Source organism: Pelophylax lessonae, assembly GCF_965119305.1.
Source record: "Pelophylax lessonae genome assembly, chromosome: 1".
NCBI classification, from domain to species: domain Eukaryota; kingdom Metazoa; phylum Chordata; class Amphibia; order Anura; family Ranidae; genus Pelophylax; species Pelophylax lessonae.
Genome location: NC_138768.1, coordinates 718,707,389 through 718,725,840, shown reverse-complemented (window position 1 = coordinate 718,725,840; position 18,452 = coordinate 718,707,389). Strand labels below are relative to the sequence as shown.

At 45.8% G+C, this 18,452-nt stretch overlaps 1 protein-coding gene across 1 annotated transcript in view; it reads left to right on the top strand.

Annotated features, from left to right (window-relative positions):
- Window positions 1-18,452, top strand: part of CFAP97 (cilia and flagella associated protein 97) — a 93,106-nt gene that overhangs the window by 46,791 nt on the left and 27,863 nt on the right. The window contains exon 4 of the mRNA XM_082245727.1: window positions 1,375-1,643. Within this exon, the coding sequence (XP_082101853.1) occupies window positions 1,375-1,643 (269 nt within the window). The remainder of the gene's footprint in view (window positions 1-1,374; window positions 1,644-18,452) is intronic.

Genomic DNA, 18,452 nt, shown 5'->3' with positions numbered 1-18,452 from the left:
CATCAATGGCAGCCTGTATATTTCTATCAGTGTTAACTTCCACTTAAAGTGACTCTCAAAAAAAAAAAAAAAAGAGCTCTTGCCAAGCTGGAGATGCACACATCTGCTGCAGCTCTCATTGATCTTTGCTACAATCGAACACTGAACATTTTGAATCTTGGACACTTCTGGGTAATGTTGGAACTAGTCCATTCCCTCCCACATTTCTATTGGCCCTTCTGTGCCTGCTTGGCTAGTTGGAATGGGTGTGAGGAGGGAGTGGCGCACAAGCTCCATTACTACCACAAAGTTCTAGAGCTTTGGGTATTCAGAGCTGGTGGCAGTCGATCATAGCAGAGGCGAATAAGCCCTACTTGCAAGTATGTATGGCTACTGGGCGCTCTAATTTAGAGAGTTTGTTACCCCAACACTTCATATTCCTGATATCTGCCTGCTGTACCATGTACTTGTATGATGAAATATCCTGTTCTCTTTGTATTGGTTTCTTTGAGTAAACTCCCCGGTGTTCCTGCCAGTCCCTCTGCTTTCATATTAAAAACTGATCACACTAAGCAGGAGAACACACCGTGATCAGTTCTGCAGCTATGCTGGGAACTCAGTCTGCTCTTCTCCAATGATCAAACATGTCCTAACACTCCCTCGTAGCACAGCCATTCACTGGCAAGCTCAGTGTGCTATTCCCTCCCCCCCACATCTCTTATGTAACTGAGAACAGAGGGAATGTGATCACTTTTAGGTTTCATGTACACGAGACGTTGTTAAAAGTCCCTTTGAATGCTGGAATTTTTAGGACTTTTAAAACGTCTGTTAGGTCGCATTTGCACCCGCGTTTAGCGGGCGTTTGCATTTAGAACCGTTCCTAGAGGTCAAAAAAATCATTCCCCTTTAAAATGGAAAACCGCGAGTGCTAAAAGCGGGTCATTGCGTTCGGTCGCGTTTTTGCGTTTGAAACGCCGGAAAACACACGTTTGAACGCAAATAATTGCTTTCCAAAAAACGTCCCTGAACTCAACTGCCTGCAAATGACTGTAAACGACCCTGTGTACATGGACAGATAAGATAACATGTTGGTGGGTTCAGGGGCTTCTGAAAAAAAAACGCCCAACTGCTCCTAAACGGCCATTTACAACGTCCCGTGCACATGGAGCCTAAAAAAAAAAAAAAAAAAAAAGGTATTTTATAATGTGTTTTTTTTATTTTTAGATTTGTACAAAAATGTTTTGCCTTTTCATTTCAATGTTAAATTGAATGGGTTGTTCTGCAAGGTGAAAAATTATTGAAACAGAAAATAAATGTAACATGTTGTAATTCTGTTCAGTTATGGGATGTAGCTCTGTAGCCCCAACTTACATGTATTTTTTTTTTTTCATGCAGCATTTATGAACCTTGATAAGAAGGAGCCGAGAAGCCTATCAGTGGAGCAACCACCAATCAGAAACAAGAAGAACTACTCTTTCAGCAACGAGGAGGTCAGGCACATAGACCGAGAAAACCAGAGGTTGCTAAAAGAGCTGTCCAGGAATGCTTCAAAGTCTAAAAGCAAGAGTCTGACCCCGAAAAAACCAAACGGCACCCCCTCCCGTCTCTATCATAGCGCTCTGAACAGACAGAGAGAGCAGCAACGCATTGAAAGGGAAAATCTGGTAAGGGAACAAAAGTTGGTGTATTTATTAAGTATAGCTTTGTGAGCCAGCTTCCTCTTTCGTTTTGACTGTCCAGATCAGACCATTTCAGTCCCGGAAGGTTCCCCCCCCCCGTCATAACCAGGCCATTTTTTTTGCTGTGTTTCTTTAACTGACAATTGTGCGGATGTGCAACGCTGTACTCAAAATGTATCTCTCTTTTTTTTTTTTTTTCCCACAAATAGAGCTTTTTTTTTTTTTGGGTGGTATTTGATCACCTCTGCAGGTTTTTCTTTTTTGCGTTATAAACACACTATGAAAAAAAAAAAAAGACTGGCAATTTTGAAAAAAATAAATAAATAAACAATATTTCTCTTTTGTTCATTGATGGACGCAGCTCCTTATCTTCTTGACCGTTGGGGTTATACTGCCCCCTACAGGAGTAGGACACTAGGCAGGAAAAAAGTTGACTATGCCTATGGGGCAGTCCCAGGGGATATACTCCTACTCTCAGCTATAGGCATTCACTTTTTTTTTTTTTCTGCCTGGTTCCTTACTGGGATCTCTGGTCCTGGCATTTTTTTTCTTTTTAAATGGAATTTTTTTTCGGTCTTTGTTATTTTGTTCTTGTGAGAATCTACTATCAGCTGCCGGGCTGGGTGTGATGGACTGCATAATCTATATCCAGAGGGTCCCCCCTCCAGTCATGCCAGCGAGCCCGGGCAGGCCTCAGCTCCACACTAGGTCGGCCACTACATAGCCCCACTGGATGGGGGCTGGCCTGCAAGTTAAATGTCTTGCGAGGGCGCATACGCCCTGAGTAGCAGCGTTCCTCCTGGCCAACAGCCTCCCCCTATTCTGATGGAGCGGTGGTCTGTCAGGAGCGGTGCCCACCTTGTTCCTGGTATGTTAAGTAACTGTCCGCCCCTCTGACCCTGGAGGTTTTTGGGGTGGACCTGGGCCCCTCCCTGGGACGGTCGGACCCTTGGGTTCCCCTCCTTCCATGCAGCGCACCCCCCTTCTTGGTGGTCCTCTGCAGACTTATTACCCCCCCATCTGCTCACACCCTCCCTCCCATGGGGTGGCCATACCCTTTAGGTCGGTCTGGGGTGTCGGGGGTGAGGGCGGCAACCGGATGATCGACAGTTGGGAGGGGGCTGTGTCTGATGGGGGCTCCTGCTAGGGCCCCTCTTCCTGCTGGGATCCTGTTCGGTGCTCCTGGGGTTCCCCATGGACCCCCGGGAAAGCCACGTAGAATTTTCTTGGGGCCTTTTGTGCTGTGGATCGGTGGCCATGTTTGCGTAGCCTCGGTGAGATTTTATTGTGGCTTTCTCATTGAAAATAGCGGCAGCCATGTTTTTGAAGCTATATGGGCGTTGATTTCGGCGGTGGGAGCCCCTCCTCATCCCCTAGTGCTGACTCCTGGATTTGTCTCTTCCTGATTGCCGCATGTTGTGATGTTTGCCTGGGGCTGTAAGTGATCGGTGGTGGTGAGTCTTTTTTGTGGGGTTTTCTCTCCCTCTCTCTGCTATAGGAGTGCTCTGTGCTTTTGCGGTTCCTAAGCGTTTTGCGATGCGGTATCCTTATGAGGATTCCTTGCTTAAAAATCGAACGGTCCCACCTGTAGTGGACTCGCCGGTTTCCAGGTTAATTCCGGTTGAGGAGTCCCCGGTCTTTAAAGATCCGGCTGATAGGAGGTCGGAGGAGCTATGTTCAATGTGGCTGGTTCAGCACTTAGGCTGGTATTTACCCTGGTGTCAAAACTCTGACCGAGTGGGCTAAACTACTATGCCGGGACCTGGAGGGGGAACAGCTTCCCTCTGCCTTTGCAGAGCTGGCGGATCAGTTGGTCCATGGGCTACAGTTTGTCTGTGTCTCTTTGGATGCATCTCCCTTGATTTCCAGACTGTCTCTCAGCAGTGGCCCTTCAGTATATTATCTGGCAAGGCCTTATCTGATCTCCCATTAGTGGGGGATCACCGGTTTGGAGCTTCCTTGGGTGACATCATTAAGGGCCTTACAGGGGAGAAGATTACTTTTCTTCTGCAGGCTTCCAAGGGCAAAGAGCCCCTTTTTGGCCTTTTCTTCCCTCAGGGTCTCAAGACAAGGGATCCAAGCCCTTCAGAGCCTCCACCAGAGGTTCCAGGAGAACCTAGTCTGGCAAGTCATGAGCACTTCTAGACCTGCGGACAAGCCTTCCTCTGCATGAAGGGGTGCCCTCACCCGTATTTGGGGTGGGGGGACGTCTTTGCTGGTTTCCGGATCCGTGGACCTCCCTGGTAAAAGACAAGTGGGTCCACAAAGTCATTCGGTCCGGCTACAAGATCGAGTGTCGGTCTTATTCGCCAGAAAGCTTCTTCCCTTCCAAACTTTGCTTGTCCGCAGATCGCTTTCGGGGTCGCGGTGCAAGACTTGTTACTTCAAGGTGTGATTGTCCCGGTTCCGTCTTCGGAATGTTTTCAGGGATTTTACAGTTCCCAGGAAGGAAGGCAAGGTATGTCCAATTCTGGACCTCAAGGCGGTAAACTGCTTTGTGCAGGTACAGAAGTAATGAATGGAGTTCATTCGCACGGTAGTGGTGTCCTTACATCAGGGGGATTTTCTCGCTTCTATTGACATTCACATTCCAATATGAGCCAGTAACCAGCGCTTCCTCGGCTGCGCTATGGGCGAGGAGCATTATCAGTTTGTGGCGTTACCCTTTGGGCGCCTCGGGTCTTCACAAAAGTGTTGGCCCCGGTACTAGCATTGTTGCGTCAGCAGGGGATTGCGGTACTGGGATACCTGGACAATCTTCTTCTGTGACTGCTCTGATGGACAACTTTTGAGATTACTCTGAGGAAATCTCTGAGGGAGTTCGATTGGATTCTGAACCTTCAGAAGTCTGCTCTGGTTCCGTCCACGAGACTGGACTATCTGGGTCTGACTCTGGACTCGGCCTCAGCATGTTTCTTCCTCTGGAAAAACTTCTGAAATTGCAGGAATCTTGCTTCTGTTATCCAGCAGACAGTCTTCCCTCTGGGCTTGCATGCGGATGCTGGGCCTGACAATGTCTACCTTTTTGAGGTGGTTCCGTTTGCACAGTTCCACACGAGATCTCTGCAAAGAGACATCCTGGTGAAATGGGACAGGAATCCTCGGTCTCTAGACTATCTGACCCTGTTGAGCCAGGGTACGAGAGGGTCCCTGATCTTAAATTCAAAAGGGAAAATCCTTTCTCCCCTGTACTGGACAGTGGTCACCGCGGATGCCAGCTTGTCCCGGTTGGGAGGTGTCCTTGGCACAGATTGTGCGCAGAGAGTCTGGACTCTTAGTCCAGACTGCCCATCGATGTACTGGAATTCTGAGCATTTAGACTTTGTCTGGATCATTGGACAATTCGTCTTCAGTGGTGTCCGTTATGCATTCAATCGGACAATGCCATGGCTGTGACCTATGTCAATCACTAAGGGGGCACAAGTAGTGCCCTGGTGGCTCGGGAGGTAACCGGTATTTTAAGATGGGCAGAACGATGCGTTCCAGCCCTCTCTGCTGTACACATTCCAGGGGTGAAAATTGGCAAGCGGATTATCTCAGTCAATAGGTTTTGGACCAGGGGAATGGTTGCTTCATCCGGAGGTGTTTGATCAGTTGTCTCCAGTGGGGTACTCCCAAGGTGGACCTGTTGGCCTCTCGTCTCAACAGTAAGGTACAGAGGTTTGTGGCACGGTCTCGGGATCCTATAGCCGATGCCACCGACGCCTTAGTGGCTCCTTGGAGCCAGTATTGTCTGATTTTCGCCCTTCTCCCCCCCCCCCCCCCCTCTCAAACTTCTGCCCAGACTCCTGTGTAGGATCGAGGCAGAAGGGATTCCCGTCATTCTAGTGGCTCCAGACCAGCCTTGCCGATCTTGGTACGCCGATCTGGTATGGCTGGTCGCCGATGCTCCTTGAAGACTTCCTCTCAGCGAAGATCTGCTTTCCCAAGGGCCAATCTTCCATCCTGCTTTACAGTCGCTGGCTTTAACGGCTTGGCTGTTGAAAGCCATGTGCTGAAGGATAGAGGTTTGTCTGAATCAGTGATTCCTATGCTGTTAAAGGCTAGAAAATCTACTTCTTAGGAAGATCTACCATCATACTTGGAAGACGTGACTTGCGTGGTGTGAGTCTCCTTGGGGTTCACCCTTGCTCCTTTTCAATGGCTCGGATGTTGGCTTTCCTCCATCGAGCGGTTCAGCAGCACCTGGCCTTGAGTACCATCAAGGACCAGGTTTTGGCCTTAGCGGTTTTCTTTCAACATCCATCGGCCACACATTCCTTGGTGCACCTTTATCCAGGGAGTTCGACACTTGGCTCCTCCAGTGCGGTCTCCATTGCCACCATGAAACCTCAATTTTGTGCGGTCTGTTCTTCAGAAGCCTCCCTTTTTGAAAGTCTTCGGGAGGTTTCTCTGCTTACGTTGTCCCAGAAAGTGGCCTTTTTGGTGGCTATTACTTCTGCACACAGGGTTTCGGAGCTGGCGGGGTTGTCTTGTCGTTCACCTTACCTGGTGGTTCACAGAGATAAGGTGGTTCTTCGTCCCTGTTCGTTGTTCCTTCCAGAGGTCGTCTCTGACTTCCATTTGAATGAAGACATTGTTTTTCCTTTCCTATGTTCCAGGACTAAATATCCTAAGAAAATTGCCTTGCATTCCCTGGATGTGGTTCGGACAATCAGGGTGTACCTGACAGCTACAGAGTCTTTTTGGAAGTCAGACTTACTGTTTGTACTCACAGATGGACCTCAAAGGGTTGGCTGCTTCTGCTGCGACCATTTCCAGATGGATCAGACGGGCTGTGATTCAGGCCTATTCACTTAAGGGTCAGGTTCCTCTTTTCCCTGTTAAGGCGCACTCTACTAGGGAGCTTAGTGCCTCCTGGGCCTTTTGTCATAAGGCGTCACTGCTGCAGGTTTGCAAGGCGGCCACCTGGTTGTCTGTGCACACTTTTACAAAGTTTTATAAGGTTGATATGTTGGCATTTGCGGATGCTTCTTTTGGCCACAAACTTTGGAAGGCTGCTGTTTAGAGGATCTGGTCCTCTTTGAGGGTGTATTGTTTTTTTTTCAGGTGAGCTCCAGTTGTTTATGGTTAAGCTCCATGGTACCTGGTTGGCTACAGTTTAGCCTTGGGAATTTTTCCTTTCTGTTCCCATCCCTCATGTTTGACACTGCTTTGGGACGTCCCAGGAGCTTTGTCCCTCAATGAATGAAAGCCAAAATAGGATTTTTGACTTACCGTAAAATCCATTTCTCTGATGTTCATTGACCGACACCGCACCCACCCCTCTGTGGAGTTGGTTTTCTTCTGACACTGCTATAGCGGAGAGTGGGAGTATACCCCTTGGGACTGCCCCATAGGCGTAGTCAAGTTTTTTTCCTGCCTAGTGTCCTACTCCTGTAGGGGGCAGTATAACTCTGCGGTAAAGATAAGGAGCTGTTTTCTTGAACGAACATGGATTTTAGGTCAAAAATCCCATTTTTTTTACTTTATGCTATAAAACATACCCAACTACAAAGAAAAAAAAATTAAATGTCTTCATTAATTTAGGCCAGTATGTATTCTGCTACGTATCTTTGGTAAATAAAAATAATCGTATATTGATTGGTTTGCGCAAATGTTATAGTGTCTACAAACTATGGGATATTTTTTTGGAATTTCTATTTATTAGCAAGACTGCAACGTTGTGGCAGACAAATTGGACACCTAACTGATACTTTGAACACTTTTTTGGGGACCAGTGACACTAATACATGGATCAGTGCTAACAAGGACGAGGCAGAATCCCTATGGGTAGAGCTACTAAGGGAAGGCACGGTGGGGAAGGTAATATTGGGCGTATGCTATAGGCCCCCCAACCTGAGGGAGGAGGGGGAGGCGGACCTCATTTTACAGATAGGATTGGCAGCAAGGACGGGATACGTCATTATAATGGGGGACTTTAATTATCCAGATATAGACTGGGCAGAAGGAACCGCACACTCAGCCAAGGCTAGGCAGTTCCTAAATATTTTGCAGGACAATTTCATGGGTCAGATGGTGAATGCACCGACGAGAAAAAATGCGGTACTTGACCTACTGATTACCAACAATACAGACCTGCTCACAGATATAGAAATACGGGAGAACTTAGGAAACAGTGACCATAGGTCAATAAGTTTCAGTATTAATTACAGTTATAGGAAGCAGAGGGGTAATATAAGGACGCTGAATTTCAAAAGAGCCAATTTCCCAAAACTGCGCTCGCTGCTAGAAAATATCAGTTGGGATAGAACCCTGGGAACAAAGAACACGGAGGAAAAATGGGAGTGCTTCAAGAGCATACTTAACAAGGGGATTTGCCAGTGCATTCCAAAGGGAAATAAATTTAAAAGAGCAAAATTAAACCCTGGGTGGCTAAACTCCAACATAAAAATGCATATTAGTGCTAAAGAAAAGGCCTTCAAAAAATACAAGACTGAGGGGTCATTGGCAGCATTTAAGCATTACAAAGAGTGTAATAAGAAATGTAAAGACGAAATCAGGGCGGCTAAAATAGAACACGAGAGACATATAGCGGAGGAGTGTAAAAAGAACCCCAAGAAGTTCTTTAAGTATATAAACAGTAAGAAAGCGAGGCCAGATCACATTGGCCCCATAAAAGATGACAAAGGAAATTTGGCCACTGAGGACAGAGAAAAGGCGGAAGTGTTAAATCATTTCTTCTCTTCAGTCTTCACAAAAGAATCGGGGGGCTACACAAACCTAGCTTGTAAGGCCGAACTAAACAACACACCTCAGGAAGTGCCGCCATGGCTAACAGAAGATAGACTTAAAACTAAACTAGAGAAACTTAACATAAATAAATCACCGGGACCGGATGGCTTGCACCCGAGGGTTCTTAAAGAGCTCAGCCAGGTGATTGCCAGACCATTATTCTTGATCTTTAAGGATAGTTTACAGATGGGTATGGTGCCAGCTGATTGGAAAAAAGCCAACGTGGTATGGTGCCAGCTGATTGGAAAAAAGCCAACGTGGTACCAATATTTAAAAAGGGGCCGAGGTGTATCCCGGGGAACTATAGGCCGGTCAGCCTAACATCTGTAGTCTGCAAGATTTTGGAGGGGATATTAAGGGACCACATACAAGACTTTAGTAATGAAAACTGTATTATTAGTAGAAATCAGCATGGATTTATGAAAAATCGTTCTTGCCAAACCAATCTATTAACCTTCTACGATGAAGTGAGCTGCCACCTAGATAAAGGAAAGCCTGTGGATGTGGTGTATCTGGACTTTGCAAAGGCCTTTGACACCGTTCCCCACAAACGCTTACTGTACAAACTAAGGTAGGTAGGTATGGACCATAAGGTGAGTACCTGGATAGAGAACTGGCTCCAGGGGAGAGTCCAGAGGGTGATGATTAATGGGGAGTACTCGGATTGGGCGGGTGTGGAAAGTGGGGTCCCCCAGGGTTCGGTCCTGGGACCAATCCTGTTTAATTTATTCATAAATGATCTAGAGGAGGGGATATCTAGTACAATCTCAGTATTTGCAGATGATACTAAACTAGGCATGCCAATATCTTCTATGCAGGATGTAGAAACCTTACAAGCGGACCTGAACAAAATAACGGGGTGGGCAACTACATGGCAGATGAGGTTTAATGATGAAAAATGTAAAGTAATGCACTTGGGGGCCAAAAACCAGAAAGCAAGCTACTCACTAGGGGGGAACCTCTGGGTGAGTCTAGGATGGAAAAAGACTTGGGGGTACTGGTAGACAACAGGCTTGGCAGTGGCATGCAATGCCAAGCCGCTGCAAGTAAAGCCAACAGAATACTGGGATGTATAAAAAAGGGGATTCACTTCAGAAATAAAGAGATTATTCTTCCACTCTACAAGACTCTGGTCCGGCCACATCTGGAGTATGCTGTCCAGTTCTGTGCACCGGTCCTCAGGAAGGATGTGCTGGAACTGGAAAGAGTCCAGAGAAGGGCAACAAAATGAATTAGGGGAATGGAGGATCAGCTATGAGGAAAGACTACAAGCACTGAACTTATTCTCTCTGGAGAAGAGAAGATTGAGGGGGGATATGATATCAATGTACAAATACTGTACTGGCGACCCTGGCATAAGGAACAAACTATTCAGAGTAAGGGAATACAATAAGACACGTGGCCACTCACTAAAACTAGAGGAAAGGCGGTTTAACCTTAAAATGCGTAAGGGGTTCTTCACTGTGAGAGCGGTAAGGATGTGGAATTCTCTTCCACAAGCAGTCGTATCAGCAGGGAGCATTGATAGTTTCAAAAAACTGTTAGATGGACACCTTAGAGACCACAACATACAGGGGTATACAATGTACGGTTAAAAGCAAACACACACACGCATCATAGGTTGAACTGGATGGACTGTTGTCTTTTTTCAACCTCACTAACTATGTAACTAAAATGCACGGTCACTGTACTAATGACACTGGCGGGGAAGGGGTTAACATCAAAGGTAATCGAAGTGTTAAGTGTGCTCCTAGGGAGTGCTTTCTAACTGAGTTTCGGGGTGGCTGATCTGGAGGAAGAGAGAGATCCCTGTTTCTGCTTAGCAGAAACACAAGATCTTCCTCTCTGAGAGAATGGCGGTCTGCCTGGTTTACATAGGCAGACCACTGTTCTGCCTCTCCTGTGAGCGATCGGCTGGTGCTGGTGGACATTGCATCCGCTGGACCCGCTGATTGGCTCCAGCTGTGTCCAATCACAGCAGGAGCAAGTTGCCAGCGGCACGCGCGCCCCCAGACCCTGTGCACGAAATAACGTACAGGTACGTGATTTCACGCAGGAGGGTCGCCCTGCCGCAGTAGATCTGCATGAGGCGGTCCATAGGAGGTTAAAGGAAACCTTTCATAGGGAAGCATGTAGACTGCCATTGCTGATCTTCTTCTGAAAAGGCCAATAGCTTAAATGTTACTCCAATCCTCATGATTCAGATTTGATACATACAGATGAGGACTTGTATCTTTTCTGACTCTTGAGATGTTCATACTTGTTCCAGGTCAGTGATTTCAAACGTTTTGAAGCCAGGGGACAACAGCCAACTAACTAGCTTTTTCCCCAAGTCAGAAAATAGCAGCCAACAACTGATATGTTTTTCAGTCATTCTAGGTTTACTTTGGGTCAGGACCTGCTCTGCTAGTTATCTATTTCTTAAAATGTATATAACCTTAAGCACAATGCTTGATACTTCTAGTTAGATGCAGAAGAATGAACTTGCCTTGTTAATTTATTCAAAATCTTCATCAATCTTGATTCTTTGCCCCCTTTTAAACTTGAACAACAGGCACAACAAAAGATAGTGGAATATAGCAAGGAGTACTCTCTACTTCTCATTTCTGCCTAAACATTCGAATAGCATTTTACAGATGGGCATACTGTGGCCACAAAGGGTTAATAACGGTAAAAATTAAAAACATGCAATCTTTTTTAGGATTTTTAACCTTTTTGGAGATTATTTTTTCCTGAGAAATGTTTTTTCATTTTATTACATTTAACTTGGTGAACAGTAGAGGGCAGCAGAGTAACACACCAGCAGTTGTTTTGGTTTTCCTGCCTTTTGAATGCCCACTGCATGGAAAAATAGGATTTCATGTAATAATTTCTGTGGGTTACAAAATCATTGCTTTTTCTCTCTAAATTCCAAAAAACCTAATTCATGGTTTTTAGTGGACTAAAATCTCCAGTACGTTTTAGTTGACTAATATCTGATGGGTTTCGTTAAATTGTAATGCATTATTTTAAGCATTTCTCTAGAGTTCAGTAAATAATATGTGTTGCGCTAAATCAAAAAGTGCATATGAAAAATATTAAAGATATTCAATCTCAAAATATTGCAATAAAATTCCATGTGATTAACTACTTGCCTTCTGTGCACTTAAACACCCTTCCCATCCAGGCCAATTTTCAGCTTTCAGCGCTGTCACACTTTGAATGACAATTGCGCAGTCATGCTACACTGTACCCTATTTAATCATCTCTGGGTTTTTTATTTTTTACAAAAAAAAAAGAATAAAGACAAAAAATTTTGAAAAAAAAAAAAGTTTTTCTTATTTTCTGCGAGTAAATTTTGATAATAAATCTTTCTCCTTCACTGATGTGCGCTGATGAGGCGGCACTGATGGGCACTGATAGGCTGCACTGATGGGCACTGATGAGGTGGCACTTATGGGCACTGATGAGGAGGTACTAATATGCCGCACTGATGAGCACTGATAGGCAGCACTGATAGGCGGCACTGATAGGCGGCACTGCTGAGCACTGATAGGCGGCACTGCTGGGCACTGATAGGCGGCACTGCTGGGCACTGATAGGCGGCACTGCTGGGCACTGATAGGCGGCACTGCTGGGCACTGACAGGTGGCACTGCTGGGCACTGAGAGGCGGCACTGACGGGCGGCACTGATGGGCACTGATAGGCGGCACTGATGGGCACTGGCGGATGGCACTGGACACTGACGGGTGGCACTGATGAGCAGCACTGATGGGCAGCACCATCAGTGCCCACACTCAGTGCCCATAGTGCTGCCAGTCAGTGCTCATCAGTGCCTAGATGAGCAGGCACTGATGGGCACTGACTAGCAGCACTATGGGCACTGATTGTGGGCATTGATGGGGGGCACTGTGGGCACTGAAGGGGGTGCTCTGTGTGTGTGTTTTTACCTCTTGTAATCAGGGCACTGGTGATCGGTGCCCTGATTACATTCTCCTGTGTCCCCGGCGCTGTAAGGCCCCCCCTCCTTCCTCACACTGCAGGCTCCGTGTGAGGAAGGAGCGCCGGCGATGAGAGATGATCTCATATGTTTACATATGAGATCATCGCTCATTGGACGGCCAGATCACGTGGTGAATGGCCGCTGTGATTGGCCATTCACCACGATCTGTGATCAGCCGTGTCCAAGGGACACGGCCGACACAGATTTTCCCCGCAGCGAGCTCGCGGGAGCGCGCTGGGGGCGTGTCACTGGGAGGCCGTTTAAAAACGGCCTCCCGAAAATTCGAGTCCGCGCTGCAGCCGTATATAGGCTGTAGCGCGGATGGGTAGTGGTTAAATACGTGACATGAATATTGAATAAGTCCTTTCAAGAAATAATATATATAAAAATCCACGTGTATATAAAGTGCTGTGCTCTTGCAAGCGACGCTACTTTGCACCGCGGCCTCAGAGCGGCCGCCACGGACTTCATAACATTGAAGTCTATGGCGGTCGCCTCCTGGTCGCCCCAAAGAAGCTCCGGACCCTTTTTCTAAGTCGGAGCTACTTGTGTCGCTCCGATTAGAACGGGTCCGCAGCTTCCCTATGGGAGGCGACCTGTGAGGCGACCAGGTCGCCTTAGTGTGAACGGGGGCTTAAGGCGGTGCTGGAAAATAATGCTGGCCACACAAAATATTGACACTTTGGGCCCAATTTGGACATTTTCACTTAGGGGTGTGCTCACTTTTGATGCAAGCAGTTTAGACATTAATGGCTTTGTGTTGAGTTATTTTGAGGTCACAGTAAATTTACACTGTTATACAAGCTGTACACTCACTACTTTACATTGTAGCAAAGTGTCATTTCTTCAGTGTTGTCACATGAAAAGATATAATAAAATATTTGCAAAAATGTGAGGGGTGTACTCACTTTTGCGAGATTCTGTAGATAGGTTATTGTTAGAATGTGGAGATCTATAGGTGCAGGGATTTTAGTTTTAGGGTGGACTTATCCTTTAATTTAGTTGATAAATTTAGCATTGCTGTGCAAGAACTTCCCCAGCCTACGAGAGGACGGTGATGGAACAGAACCACACCAGTGAGGTCATCACTCCTCTCACTGGAAGCATGGTTAAACTGTTATCTGACAGCATTATGCAAAGCAAAAAAAAATCTCAGGCCCCCTCCTGCTTTTAGTGTCCGTACAGCTGTGTCGGGGAAAACGGGAGGCTTTAATTAGATGATATTTGGGAAGATATGCTAGTTCAATATAACAAATAAATGGTATGTTTTAATGACTAATAACTGAATACATTGTGTTATTCTATTCAGGTATTTTATACGTGCATGAGGGTAAGCTTTTGAAAACGGTAATACTAGGCCTATTTACTTCAAGGGAATCTCTGTGACTCTAAAGCAACTGTACTAATTATGGTAATATTGGTTATTGTACTGAAAGAACATAAAAACATGAGAAAACGACCACAGCTCTGTGAAAGTGACATTTTAAGAAGGACATCCGTCATGTAAGTAAGCTGGAACAGGTGTAGCAGTCAGCTGCTTGGTGCTTCAGCTGTCAAAGGCCTCAAGCTTAGTGATGTAACAAGTGCGTGCGAGTGGCACTCACTGCTATATGACCCAGATGAACAGGCTCAAAGACTTCTTTATTATTACACTACAAGCAAGCTTCCTCTACGTGGAAACATTAACTTGTAAGATCAATAAATAAAGTTCCATCAGTGGAGCAGATGAAAATGTTCTGCTCCAATGAGTATCATCATCCCAGTCCTTTTAGTATTCTAGCAAAATGAATTTTATATTCATAATGATTTGATCTTCGATATATGATCAAGCGACTATCTTGTAAAAATGACATGTTTGGGTAGAAATCATGTATAAGGCCTCATGCACACTGTGCTGCTTCTAGGGGCATCTGGCATTTTTTTTATCCTGCCTCAAAACACCCCTACATGTTAGCCTATGTGTCCATGCACAACATAAATTGATCATACTGGCACAAAGTAGACAGAAGCTAGTACTTGTGGGTGATGAAGTGGGAGTAGCAAGATAAGTGACAAATCAACTGCAATAAATATAATCCATCAGAGTAATCAAAACGTCAATGTGGTGGTTAAAGTTGATTGGAGATATGTGCTGGCTCTTTAAGACGGCTGCTCAGTGTTCAAGCAAGAAGGGGCTTGTGCAATGACTGAGGAAGAAACACAAGCGCCATCTAAGTGCAGCATCAAGTATTAATTGTGGCAAAAGTTAACATGTAGTATTCACACTTGAGTAAAAGACACCGCTTCTGGCGTTGTGAATCAACAGTCCCCTGAAGGGAGGGATGCATCAGGATGGCCTCGGTGGCTACAGCAGATCGGGACACATCTGATGGATGTCAGCCTCTCCGTGGCGAGGCAAAGAATCCGCGCGGCTTCTCCTGTCATCAACTTCCGGGTGCAGGGGGGTTACCAAGGTGACGCATTTGCGGAGCATGTGCTCCTTCAGGCCTACTAGTAGGCTCCTTCTTCAGGCCTACTAGTAGGCCTGAAGAAAGAGCGCATGCTCCGCAAACGCGTCTCCTTGGTAACCCCCCTGCACCCGGAAGTTGATGACAGGAGAAGCCGCGCGGATTCTTTGCCTCGCCACGGAGAGGCTGACATCCATCAGATGTGTCCCGATCTGCTGTAGCCACCGAGGCCATCCTGATGCATCCCTTCAGGGGACTGTTGATTCACAACGCCAGAAGCTGTGTCTTTTACTCAAGTGTGCGTACATATGAACTTTTGCCACAATAAATACTTGATGCTGCACTTAGATGGCGCTTGTGTTTCTTCCTCAGTTATGTGTCCATGCACACATAGGCTTTTAGCAGTTTTTAGAGGCAGAGATAAAAACCCCACTGCCAGTGCGTCCAGAAGTAGCAGAGCTTGATCGGAAAAAAGATTGACGCTACTAAAAGCTGCTAAACGCACCTAAACATTTAGTGCTTGAGCATTATTAATTTCAGGGACCAGAATAAATGATTTATTCTGGCCAATGAAATGAATTCAAGCCCAAGAGCTTGACACCTGTAGAAGCTTGTAAAAGCTTTAGACCCTTTACATTCGTCAGGCATTTTTTAAGCTGCTGGCTTCTAGGAGAGTTGGAAAAAAAAAAAAAACGTCCTGTGTGCCTGAGGCCTAGGGCTTTTCATAGAGGTTTCTTATCAGTTTGCCATTTCAAAAGTAGCCATCATTTTAGAAATTGTCACATGGCCACGACTAACCACCTTGTGACGGGTTTTTGTTTGACCTCAAAAAAATGAAATAAAATGTAATGATTATAATGGTATTTTTCCCCTTCCTCTCCAGTCCCAGCAATTAGAGGAAAACTTCTGGTAGATGTAGTCCCTGAAAGTTTAGAAATCTGTCTTTCACAATACGAATCATTCAACCAAGAACTGAAATTGCTTAAATATGTTTCAGTTTTTTTTCTTTATTTTTTATTCCTATTCCCACACTGTTTCTTTGTTCGCTGAATAAGATTACAGGGTATGGTAGCCATATTCTGCTAGAGTTCAAATACGCGCGTGTACATTAAAGCGGTAGTATCCCGCTTTTTGACACTTTTACCTACAGGTAAGCCTATAATAAGGCTTACCTGTAGGTACAAATAATATCTCCTAAACCGGCATGGTTTAGGAGATATTTACAGTGCATGCAGCCGCTCGCGGGAGCGGCGCATGCGCTCTGAAGGTCCGGGGGGACCTTCAATTCGTTTGCCGGCCAATCATCGCGCCGGAGCCGTCTCTTCCGGTCAGTCACCGCGCCGGAGCCGCCGAACCCGGAAGAGACAGCGAGAAATCATGGCAGCGCCCGCAGCGATGTCCGGGGGTCCGTGTCGGGGCTTCGTTCTAAGGTAAGTTACACATAATGGGCTAGTATGCGATGCATACTAGCTCATTATGCCTTTGTCTTGCAGGTTTTTTTTTTTAGGGTTTACAACCGCTTTAAAGTGTTACTAAACCCACACCAAACAATCAGTCTGTATATGCAGTAAAGCATGCTTGTTATACTCACTGTAACCTAAGGGGTTAATCCGCTGCATTGTGTAAAAAGGCTGTTTGATTCTGTCTTCTCTGATCCTCCCCTTCTTCCACAGTCCCCAATCCATCTCCTGATAGTACAGAGCCTTGGAAGCACTTGGGCAATCTGGTGTGTATTTCTAGAGGGCTTTTTTTTTTTTTTTTGGGGGTGGGGGGAAGTGTGTGTGTGTGTGTGTGTGTGTGTGTGTGTGTGTGTTCGGCACAGGGCCAATCAGCACTGTCCAGACAGGGGGTCAGAGGTTCTGCAGCCTCATAGGACAATCAATGGAGAGTGAAAATTCCTACAAGCTTTAACCAGTGCTGGACACTGATAGAAGTAACAAGACTGCTATGTACTATTATTGATGAGAAATGGTATTGGCAGTTTAAATTTACTAAAATAATTACATTTCCATGTTCTGTGTACTGATGGAGACCAGATAAAGTGAATGCAGGGTCCTGGGTTTAGTAACACTTTAAGAGGTATGAAGGAAGCTTTGTCAGGGTGGGTATCACTTAAAGTGGAGTTCCGGCCTCAAAAACAACTTTGGGCCATCAGCTTGCTGACATTCACCTGCAAAAGAAATGGATAGTCCCAATTTTTTTTGTTTTTGAAGAAAATATACTTACCTTCCTTCTACTTCCTCCCCCTGCGGCCGCGGCCCGCGCCGTCACTTCCTGCTTGTGTTGACTCCTGGGAGCTGAACGTCATCGCTCCCTGGAATCAATGCACTTGCACCGGCCCCGCTCGTCAGTTCCGGTGCAGGCGCGTCATTCCCTGCTAAACAGCTTCTGGGCATGGCCAGAAGCTGTGCAGGGATGACGCGCCTGCCCTGGAAGTGATGAGCGGGGCCGGTGCAGGGCATTCTGGGACAAAGAGGACACCGAAGAGGATGCCCTGGCTTCAGCTGCCCACACCTGAAATGGCAGTGCTGGACAAGAAATTTTCATGGTAAGTATTTCTTCTAAAAGGTAAGTGCGACCTGGGACAGTTCAGAGGCTATCCATTATGAAATGTACTAGCCCTGAGTGTCCCGGGGGTATTTTTATTGAAAAAACGTTTCCGAGGCCGGAACTCCGCTTTAATCACCTCTAACTGTTGACTGTTGTGAAAGAAATCGTAGACCTTATGTTGCTGACCCTTCATCGAAGCGTCACAATGCTTTTTTTTTATTTATTTTTTTTATGAAGGCTGAAACAAACTATTTGGTGCCTCAACACATTTAAAGCTGAACTCAAATCAACACATTTAAAGCTGAACTCCAATAATTCAGTTTTTTGCATTTTTACATTCACAGTCACACAGTCAGTGTGACTTGAGGTAAGCATGCATATCTGATATCTGCTGTAAATAACTGTAGTAGTCCGCACTACAATTATTGAGAGTAATGCTCCACCAGGTTCTCTTGCTTGCTTGTATTTTTTATAATGAAGACAATTCTTTGTCTAGACAAGGTGGAGTTTGTGACAACACCCCCCCCCCCTTTCTCGTCCAATCAGGTTGTAATACACGTTTTTGGAACTACAACACTTTCAAATTGTGTTGCAAAAAAGGATATCTTTATCCCAGGAAATACTCCTAGGCCCAGATGTTGTCCTTCAGTCGGTTTGGACTGAAAAAGTCCTTTGCCCTCAGGACTAGGAGAGGTCAAGTTTCTTTCCTCTTTCAGAGACCGTTTGGCTTCCCATGCCTTGGTCATAGCCTTTGTGCAAGGGGTGGCTTAGATTAGGGGTGTCAAACTCAATTTCTCTTACGTCCTCCGACAGTCGCCGCCTCTTCATATTCGTCACAATGGGGTAATTGACCTTTGCTCCGTAGGAGTAGCTAGGCAACAGAATATGTCAATATTAAAGCTTTTAACATATCCCACCCCCAGGGGGTGGTCCCCTCAGTCAATACCCTCCTGCTTCCTGTTCCATACCTCAGTTTCATTGTCCTAGCTTTCAGGAGTGAGCTGGCTGTTTCTGTGCTGGGGCATTTTGTCTCAGCTTTTATCTTCTTTTTTGATTTTGAGTTTTTTTCTCTCTCTTTA